The following is an 11,213-nucleotide window of genomic DNA, read 5'->3' on the forward strand; positions in this document are numbered from 1 at the left end:
AGACAGAACGGCTTGTGATACACCATAAGCAAAAAGCAAGAAGATCTTTACCTAAAGGATATTTCATAATTTATATTGGAAAGAATGTGGGGGCTGTGAAGATGATTTATGCCAACTACAATGAAAGGAACATTTCAGTTTGCAGTGGCCATTGCTGTGCTCACTCCGGGCTATTCCTATCTGTCAAGTACAGGATAACCTTTGAATGCACCTAGGAAGTGAGCATGTAAACATCAACCTTTCCCTGCAACACAAGTACAATAAGTCACCGCGTTTACCTCATCTTGTCTGCAATGAGACATCTTCTGAATCTGCTCTTTGTTCTTAGACTCCTTGTAGCTGGAACGAAAGAAGAAAAAAAAACACATGTTTTCTGCTGAAATACAAGGAGCAGGTACAGGCATCCAATTTAATTGCCTCTCATCCAGGAGAGTTCTGTCAGTAATCAGACTTTAATTCTAATTAAACAGTGAACCAAGTGGATGGAGTAGAAACAGATCTCATTATGCCTCGAAACCTTCCAAGACACCGAAAGTTGTATTGGAGGTAATTAAAGTGGACCTGTCACTGGAACACATAAATGCCGTTAAAGAGTCGAGGTTTGACACTGTTCTTTTTAACAATGAAAAAAAACAAAAACAGTGTGAATGTAAAGCAAACAAGGAATTTTTATCTGACAAAAAGTACATTTTGTACTCAGACCCTCAAAAATGACCCCTTTCCATAACCCAGGGCATGCTCAGCTCCTCATCTTCAGTCCTAGGAAGGGTTTGCAGCCGACTAACCACCAGGTACTAAGTAAATGAGCAGAGTATTTATTTTGCATCTTGTCACATTTATGGCCTGTAGAAGTTGTATGTACTTTGGTGCTGTTTTTCCATTTCCTTGGCAATGTTGGCAAAGGCAGAAGTAACAGTGCCAGCTGTCATTCAGCATTGTGGAACATCTCAGTGACACAACCTATGCTGCCTTAAAATACTGTACAAGAAAAGGGTATAAAGCTTAAAGTTAACCTATCTTCCTCCAGGACTTCTCCAGAGCCTATCCCATCCTCTGGAACTCCCTATCACCACATATCCGGCTCTATCCCATCATCTGGAACTTCCTGTCACAATCTATTTGACTATCTCCTAATCTGTCTGCAGTTAGGCAATCTCTGACAACTCACCTCTTCAGGGAAGCCTATCCCACCTCTTCTGTACATCTACTCCCTCAATCGGCTCATCCCTCACAGTTATTACCTTCTGTATCACTTGCCCGTCCTTGTAGATTATAAACTCTCATGAGCAGAGTCCTCTAAATCCTTTTCTATGGCATTGTATTGTGAAGATTGTGAATACATTCATTTTCAAAATTGAGAACATTGGAGATAATCTGACCTTTTCTAATGAGAATAGATCTGGGCAGCCCGTCAGCTTTCTAATGTAAACACACAGCAGGTGGTTTCAAGCTTTTAAAAACTGACAGAAACCCAGCATATATGCTATAATCCCTCACATTTATTTTATGCACCATGTCAAAGATCATTCTTATTTACACTGCCCCTAAAGTCATCTCACCTCCACTGCCCTTTTCCTGCTTCCCCAGCAACAAGTCCTATTCCCCATCTCCCCAAAGCCTCCCCCTGTTCCCGGACCTATCTCAAAACCTGCTATACTTTGTGGGTCAAAGGACCCACAAAGTATATTGCCCACCTTCATACCCTCTACTCCTCTTTTGAACAAATTGACCCCTGGTATACTCAGCACTCCTCTTCTCCACATACTGCCCCATCATATACGTTCCCCGATCTTTCTCCTCCCACCCCTTCTTATACCTTAAACACTTCTCTCCTGCACATACTGCCCCCTAGTATGCCCTTCACTGTAATGGTAGCATTACAGTTTTATATCCATCTAATTGCATGCTATACATTGACCACTGGCTGTATCACTTGGTAATTTTTATTGGCACACATAGCTAACACAGAGTAGAAAAGTACTTTCTGCCCAGGAAGTACCCTCTCCTGCACACAAAGCTCCTGCTTCTGGCCTTCAGCCAACACCAAAGATAAGCCTACAACTTCATTCCATTTTACCAAACAATATCTTCTGAGCCGGTCTTTGTCACTTTTCAGTAACTTGAAGGTCAAGAGCGAGATGTTAAGAAATCTTTTACATGAAGTACTTTTGAAAATAATCATTTACACAGCTTAAATGTTAGTAAGGGTAGTATGGAACATGCTGGTTATATGAATGTTAGAAATGAGCCCTTTAATGTGAATGGAGGAAAGCTACAAAGTTATATTTCCAGAGCCTAACTATAATCAATTTGCAGACCCCTTGACTTGCCTACAATGTACATTTGTTAATCCTTAGCTGGACTTTTGTGGTGCTGGAAAGCTCTACATATGAAACCCACACTTTACAGAGGAAATCGATTCTGGCTGACCCCATCCACATTGGAACCAAACCCCCCTAACAATTACCAGTGCTAGGCAGATCCTTATCAGCCAGCAAAGGCTTTCATGCTGGACCATTCAATGACATGAACATGGCTGAGAACTAAGCTATATTCATGTCATTCAACGGTCCAAAGTCAAGGCCCTGCATTTAGAATCGAGACCCTGTAGTTACAGCCTGGTTCCAAAGGCCCAAAGACATCTAGCAAAGGTCTAACCACAGTACATGAACCCAAGCCAAGGTTCCTGCAGTTGGACATCATTGTTTTTAGTTTGATATTCTGCTAGGTCCACTTTAACAGTCTGTCTGAAGGTTCGGGCTCCTAAATAGTGCTCACCACAGCGTCTGGTACATTAATATCCAACTACAGAGGTCAGTGTCGCTGACACAACCGGGAATCATCTGCACGAGCCATACAATTGATTTACGGAGGAAAGTGCAGTACACCATAGCAACTAATCATCAATTACACATCATTGTACTGACAACTAATTAAAGGTGCGGTCTGATTTGTTGCCCGGGTCACTGCACTCCGCTCTCCACCTTGTTAAATACACCCAGCTGAGAGAACCATTAATGTCTGCATTCCCCATAACAAGCAAATGTTTAATTGAATCACTTCTAGAAAAACTACCATCTATTGCTCATAAGGGTAAAACTCCAAAACTGATTTGCTCACAGCTGGATATTTGGACAGGGGAAAAAAAAAAAGTTTCTTACCGAAGGCAAAACAGCAACGTTTAAGTGCACCGAATTCATAGTTGCATTGTTTGGATTGGCCTAAACTAATGAAGGTTTGTAGTGGGTTATAATGCCTAATCATTGACCCTGAGCTGGCCATACATGTATAACCTGCAGGCTGAACAAGAGAAGAGCAGGGATGGAGGAATCTCACCTGCCAGCTATTGTATTCCGACAGCCGATGCCCCATCGCTGTCAAAAAACCCAAACAAACAATGACTGCAGTTATTGTTCAGCTGAGGATTTTCTGCCTGGCTCCTTTGATTTTTCTTTTACAAGAATTTTATTGGTTTCAGGGAATAATGGAACAAAATGCAAGATAATATAATAGTACAAAAGTAAAGAAAAGAGCCTGCAACATGTCTGCGTAACAAAGAAGAGATGTCAGGGACAAGCATAGTACCACAAGTAATATTCAAGAATGGAACAAGGCATAGGTCACAGTGCGTAAAAGGTGAAGAGGAGTGCACCCCAAAGCTACCCCAGGGCAGCACCATACACCATAGAGTCTCAAAGGAAAGGTCCGAGCCAAGGGGGACCATGAGCCCCATGAAAAGATCTGGCCCATGTCTAAAATAAACACAGTACGAGGAGCATGAGAGGGACAACTCTCAACATGTGCAAACAAAACAAAAAAAAAGGAGGGGAGTAGGGAATTGTTCAGCCAGAGAAAAAAGCCTCAGCAGTCCGGCAACTACGGAAACAAGGAAAAACCAGAAGGAAAAAGGAAATCCAGAAGAGGTAGCACAAGAGAAATGGATCACAGACAAGAGAGAGGAGAAAAGAAGAGAAACAAGACACGGAGAGGACGCCCCAAACTCGCAGACCGCATTACACATCAAGGCTCCTTTGATTTTTCGATTCAAGTTTGTCGAGCTGGAGGTGCCGGCGGAGCCTCCTGCGGTTAAATGTGAACAGTATACGGCCAGCTTTAGCAGTACTTTATTGAAGCTGCGCTAAACAGCAATGTAATCCTAACCTAACTATAGCACCCACCCCATCTCTTCTATAACCAAATCTAATAGGCAAAGCTGTGTGATATTTAGCAACCAGTTGCTTCTACTACCTTGTACCTCCAACAGATCAGATACTTTCTTATCGTTGCATACAAGACACAGCAAAACTCAGTTTAGCAACAACCAACTCCAAGGCAGCTTTAAAATCCATATAACAGTATTTAAAACATCCGTATCACTCTAAAACCCCAACAACATAAAAAAGCAGCAGCTTACAGGTTTCTTTCATAACACATTTTCTTTAAAAGTTCTAAATGACTGCCAGGTTCACTTTATCCCAGATTTCATCAAATATTTTTTTAAAGATAAATGGTAGGTAAATTGGCTCCTATGTAAATCAGCCCTGTATGCATGTATGTGAGATAGGGACCTTAGAGATTGTAAGCTCCTTGAAGGCAGGGACTGATGTGAATGTGCACTGTGTAAAGCACTGCATAAAATTGTCAGCGCTATATAAATACTACTACCAATAATAATAATAAGCCATACCTGAACGGACTTCCCTGGGAGTTCTGATAGCGAGCCACATCCAGGTTTATCGGTCTTTGATCTAGCTCTGCTGCTCTCACGAGGGCCTCATGTGCCTGAAGTTCAATTTTAGCTTCAGAGAGTTCACGTTGCATTTTCTGCAGTGCCAAAAAATACAGATGTCAGTGACTAACTGGTACATCTGTTAAACCATTACATATAAAACGACCTTTCCAGATAGTAGTAGTCACATTCAAGTGGACTTGTTTTGTAATGTTGAAGATATTTTACCATTTATACAAGTGGCTTTCACAGTTCAAATTGGAAACATACCGCTGCATTTATAGCCACATGAGCAAATTCGTCACCTTTTATATTGAAATATTGAAAAACCTTTTTTCAATATTTTTGGCATCATGTCTAAAGCTGGCCCTATGAAGATTTTCTGACCGGCTGATAGAGGGATGCCGGTCGAAAGTGTGCTGACAGGGGCAGCCACTGTGCGAATTTTGGCTGGTTCTGCAAGAACTGGCTGAAATTTGCAGTGTATGGTCACCTTAGCTCTATACAAATAGTTCTTTTGTGAATGATTTGCAAATATTCTTACCTGAAGATTCTGGCAGTAACAGCACCATCTGTTGCAGGATGACAACCCTAAGCCACTGACTGAATTAGCGGCAGTGTTGTCATCCTTCAGTTGGCTGTCGAGGTGCCTGTCAACTAGGCAACACATTTACAAAATAGTTTCCTAAAAAAAATAAAAACTATATACACAGGTAGATTTATTGCGCGTTCACACTAAAATCGGACCGGAAACACAAGTCAACGGAGGTCTGCAATTTTAACCTCTGTTGACTTCCGTTACATTCCTTTTTTTTTTTTGCCCCCATTCTTTATTTAACATATCCTGAGTGGACAGACTTCTATGTATTTTTTTTCTCTCATTTCCGTTCCGTTGACATCTGTTTTTGACACATTACATTGCGCTGAAAAAAGTAGAACATGCTTTACTTTTTGTTTCCTCCCCATCACACTGCAATGGAACGCAACAGTGTGAACTGGTCTGATTCACAGACATACATTTTTGGGTTACCTTCCGTTGAAAAATGGATGCTTACGGATTCGGTGTGTATGGGGGGGGCCTTATGGTTAATTCAGTCACCATGGCGTCATGAAACGTGTCAATGCAAATGCTGATTGTCCAAGAACATCACACATTTGACACCATGGTGGTTGGAGAAAGGTGACTAGTGTGGCTATAAAATGCCGGGTTATGTTCCTGAAGTTCATGTGAGCTGTAAAAGTCACTTCAGTATTCAACACTTCTGGAAGTGTTGACTGCCTGCATTCCCCAATATGCTCAATGGCTCCTTCTGCCGGCCCCTACCTCACTACTGTGCCATGTAGTGACATAAGAACTGGTAATGCAGGCATGTGACACTTGCAGAAGTATGGAATGCTAAAGACTTTGCCAGAGGCTTAAAGACAGCAGAGTTCAGTTGAGTATTAGTATAGTATAGTATTTACAGTTTTCTATTGCTGGGTGCAATATTTTAGATTTTTATGGGGAAGGAACATAAAAAGGGGGGGCTGACAACAAAATTATTCTGGGTGTCCAGTAGAGGATATCAACTTGCATTTTAACAATGAGCCATGGATACAATGGTTACTTCAAATGTCTATACACATAGAACCAAAACATGCCACAGTATATCGAAAAATCTGTGCAACCAAACATAGATTGTTCCCTGTTAAATGAAGGAAAAGGAACAAACCCTTAACCTATCTCTCAGGTATTCTATGGCTGGCCTAAGAGTTACACTGCTGTAAATTTACTTGATGACCTCTGCGTCAGACCATATACATGGCTCATTATGATTTGATCAGATGTATTGCTGACAGATGATGTGTTCTATCACTGCATTACCTGGCAGTGCAACTGATAGTTCCTCAGTTCCTGCAAAAGCTGCTGATTTTCCTCTTTCAGCAAGTTCCTGCTTAATGTGATTTCTTTTACAGCAGACTTGAGGTTTTCAATGATGACCCCGTCACTTCGGATCGTCTCCTGCGAGGCATCAAGCTGGCACCTCAATCTTCGGATTTCAATTTGGTTATTGGTAATGAGCTCATCCTGCAGCTGTGTCCTGCTCGAAAGCTGTTCCCGATAGCTCTGCGACTGCTTCTGCACCGCCAGGAGAGAGAGAAAAAAACAACACTCAGATCACAATTACACACAGAATTCTTTGTTGTGGGCAAAATAACGAGACTCTGAGCACCAATTAGACAAATAAAACCGCGAAAAGCCCGCTGCTTCTGCTCAGCAGCTTGGAATATTTATTGGAGAAGGTTCTGCAGATGAGGGGAGACAAGACACTGAGAGACAGTCTACACAAAAGTGAATTAGAGTGTACGTGTGTGTGTGGAGCAAAATTGTATAAAGTTTCATTTGTTGAAGAGCAGACAATTTATAGCTGTCTTCAAGCTGACTCTGCTCTCCACGTTGCTCAAAACCGAAAACCTGGGCTGCTCTGTGATACAATTATCAACAAGCAAAAATGATTGCCAGACCTGGTTCTGCCCCTTCTGCCCCATGCAATGAGGCCATTCATTGCATTGATGGGTCACCAGTAGCATGCATGACGCAGAAGAGTGACTCTGGCGCTGCATCGGAAGGCACACAGACCAGCGCCCAGCGGGGAGGAAAGAAGCTGGGATACACTGAATTTCCTGCCGTCATGGCACGTTCAGCAATTTGCCAAAAGTGCCATTTTCGGCCGAAATGTTTCGGTAACCGAAAGAGATGGTTAGGAGATAGATCTCAAAGTGAAGGTCAATCTCCCCAATGTTGATTGACTTGGGTTTCTCTTGTTATATGCCTAAATCCAAATGTGTAAGGCTGCAGAACGCTATGAAATAAATGTGATCATTTAACAAAAAAACAAATATCAAAGTAAAATTGTCTGTCTCCCCTACCCTCCTCCTTCATATCTTTATTACTACAGCACAGGTGCTCTTCAGATGTAAACCTTCTACTTTTTGATGGAGTGTACATTGATGACCTTGCTTAGACAGAGGAAAACAATTTTCACTAAGTGCTAATGCTCATGTATCTCCATGTCCACAAATCTCATTTTATACTGGCAATGCTCCAAGCAAAGATAAAATTAAATATAGCATTAAATAAATCCAATTTCATTTGTTTCATGAAAGAATTGAAAAGGTGTCAGTTAGTGTGTAATGCAATGCCCACATTATTATTTAACCACTTCAGTCACATAGACATCCTGAGGTGGAAGCCGAGAATGTTCACTGTACATATATGCAAGAGCTCCAGTTCCACAGCAATGCTGTGACTGAGGAAGGCCATTGTAGTACTCTTGAAAATAAAGATTCCACTCTTAAAATGAAACATGAACCAATGCAGTTGATAGACCATGAAGAAAAATACCGTATCCTGATTAAAAGGTACTGGATGTACACTATATGGTAAAATAATTTGTAGACAACTGACCATCACACCCATATGAGCTTGTTAGACATCCAAGTCCAAAATCATGGGCATCAACGTGGAGTTGGCCCCCCTTTGCAGCTATAACGGCCTCTACTCTGCTAGGAAGGTTTTATACAAGATTTTCAGGGATATCTGTAGTAATTTGTGCCCATTCAGCCAAAAGAGCATTGGTGAGGTCAGGCACTGTCGTGGATGTTCCAATTCATTCCAGTGAGGTTCCGTGGGGTAGAGGTCAGGTCTGTGTGCAGGCTGCTGACTTCTTCACAACCAGTTCATTAAAACTTACCTTTATGGAAGCTGGCTTTGTGCACAAGGGTATAGTCATACTGATAAAAAAGGTACTCCCCCACACATTTTGCCACAAGGTTGCAAGCACACAATGGCCTAAAATATCATGGTATGCTGTAGCTTTCATTCTGATGGCACCCCAATGCATCTTGGGCTTTAAGTCTGCTTATCAGATCTAGTGGACTGGTAGCCCAATTGTCAGATCATGGAGCTGTCAAGACAGGCTGACATTGCTGCTGCTAATTGTAAGGCAGTGGCTTAGAGTTTGCAATCTGTCCACTGCAGACAGCCATTAAAGCTTAACATAGGCTCTTACCCTTCCACACTCCATAACAGGAGGCTGTGTGACATCACCCTCACCTAGGTGAAGCGCCTGGAGGCAGAAGTGTGTGTGTTCTTTTAACTTTATATTGTCAGACTACTTATTAAATCACAATCCCCCCAGCCCCTTCCATTTTCCATGGACTAAAGGGTGGCAACCCTAAAGCTGGCAGACACTGCCTGTCATTTCTGCACAAGGCAACAGCCTTCGTAGGTGCAGACATGCAAGCACAATCCGTCTCAGCTGCAGGAGGGCATTGAATGGGTGTACTTTGGCATCGTGGCCTTAGGGTGCCAAAGGACCTTGTCCCATTATTGTGAGCATGTGCAAAGTAAACACAACAAATCGTCCCCCCAAAAAAAAGGCCAGATGGACTAACTGCTCTTGTTTATGGATGGGCTGTTCCTTTTACTTTGGTGAATTCCATGGTCAGAATCTCTTGAAGATTCTCATACTAGATACTGGTAATTACTGTGAATATACCCAGCTTTATTTGTGAAAGAGCTACATGGCCTTAACTGCAAGTACACACATGACCCACTTATCTAACATTAAAACAGTTCCGTCAGTGCAGCTCATCTGGCCTGTACCCGGCAGAATGAATATAAGTAGAATACATACCTGGAAAAAGTCACATTTTTCTTGCAGGGCATTGGTCTTCTCGGTTAATGCATTTAAATTATTCTGATAAAGCAATCTCTGTTTCTGCCATTGTTTAGCCTGTACTTTGTATTCCTGTCATTGAGAGAAAAGAGAAGCAAATACAACATATCCATTAGTGTGAGACACATAGCACTGCTAGGACCTATACATACAGTTAGCGAAGCAAAGCCAGAGTTTCACTTTAAGTTATTAGAAAACAATAACCTGAAATGTGATTGGTTGTTATGACTGGGTGCACTTTGCGCACCACTGCTTCTCACATTACTGAATAAGCATGTAAGTCTGGTAACTTGAAATGTTCCTAGCATACGTGAATAATTTACGTGAGCCATGCCAGTAATTACACTGTGAATTAGAGCACGCTGAACCCTCTGTAAATTTCTGCACTCAGAAATTCAGAGTTAGGACTTACCGGTAACTCTATTTCCATTAGTCTTCCAGGACAGCAGGAGGAGATTCCATCTTGTGATGCTGTCCTGGAAGACGTTATGGGAAATCACTGTTTACTCAATGAATCAAAGCGATCACAGCCAATAAACAACAAACTACCAGAGAAACAGCTCTGGTAGACCACAGGGATTCGCAGCATTATATCAGTGAGAGACAAGCTGCGCACCAAAAGATATTTCTTAATTACAGCGCAGAGACTGAGATGAAACGACCTCACAGGAATTAATGGGCCATCGTAATACAGCGCACAGGGGGGGAAAAGGAAGCTGTGAGTTTTCTAGCCTACATAATAGAAATGGAAGCATTAAAAGCGGAATGACAGTCCTTATAAAGCCTGAAGTACTGACCGTGCTCCCCACACTATCCAAAAAAAATAAATATTTTTTTTCCTCAACTTTAATATTTTAGATACACGTGTACATCTGTCTATGCCGTGTTACAACCTGATCATGCACTCTAGGGCTGCAACAACTAATCGACATAATCGATTTTGAAAATAATCGTTAGCTGCAGCTCTAATGCAATCCCTGTAAAATATCCTTTTACAGTAGAGGTACCAATAACCAAGTGACGGCAGGGCCTTGCAAAACAATGCATTCCATTTAAAAGGTTCGTAGATTGTGGTTAAAATGACTTGTCTGGTGACAGGGTCTCTTTAGGCTGGCCACATAATTCATCAATCATACCACCTTCTTTTAGATTTACCAACAATTAGCTGTACAAGGGGGGGTCTACCCGTTTGTATTTAAATGGTTAGTTCACCTTTAAAAAAATAAAAAATAGCCTGTGCAGACAAAAAGCCCCAAGTATGGAGGATACATTAAAGGAGAACTATGGGGTTAAGGCTTTTCCCCATAGTTCTCCTTAGGGTAACGGGAGGACACAAACTAGCGTCCTCCCGTCACCCTAGGCTCAGTATACCGTGTGAGACGCCGGAGTATACCGCAAGCTGCTGCTCGCGGTATACTAAAACGCTGCAGCTGAAGCGGATCCAGACAATTATGCCGGGATCCGCCCAGCTGCGTGACTGACAGCTTGCTCTACCTATCTAGAGGCAGAGCCAGCTGTACCCGCCCCCTCCCCCGTCCGTTCCGCCAGTCAGCGCTGGCAGATCGGAGCGGGGAGGGGGAAATCCAGTCCCTCCCCTGTTGCGGCAGAGAGCCGTGACAGGATCGAGAGGTGAGCGAACGCCGGTATGTGTTCGCTCACCTCCCGATCTACTGAGCCGACCTGTGACAGTATCATTGTGAAAAGCACTCACCTCATAGTTCTCCTTTAACTAACTTGCCGTCCGCCCCTTGTAAAAAAACGGA

The 11,213-nt window shown here is 42.4% G+C and overlaps 1 protein-coding gene across 1 annotated transcript in view; it reads right to left on the reverse strand.

Moving 5' to 3' along the window:
• Positions 1-278: 278 nt before the first annotated feature.
• DEUP1 (deuterosome assembly protein 1) overlaps positions 279-11,213 on the reverse strand; it is a gene marked incomplete at its 3' end in the record, with an annotated part of 26,268 nt that continues 15,333 nt past the window's right edge. Inside the window, exons 5-8 of the mRNA XM_018575253.1 lie at positions 9,409-9,522; positions 6,594-6,848; positions 4,688-4,824; positions 279-339 (exon numbers count right to left, since the gene is read on the reverse strand). Of these exons, the coding sequence (XP_018430755.1) occupies positions 279-339; positions 4,688-4,824; positions 6,594-6,848; positions 9,409-9,522 (567 nt within the window). The remainder of the gene's footprint in view (positions 340-4,687; positions 4,825-6,593; positions 6,849-9,408; positions 9,523-11,213) is intronic.

This window comes from Nanorana parkeri, unplaced genomic scaffold, assembly GCF_000935625.1.
Source record: "Nanorana parkeri isolate BGI_ZX_2015 unplaced genomic scaffold, ASM93562v1 scaffold3701, whole genome shotgun sequence".
In the NCBI taxonomy this organism is placed as follows: Eukaryota; Metazoa; Chordata; class Amphibia; order Anura; family Dicroglossidae; genus Nanorana; species Nanorana parkeri.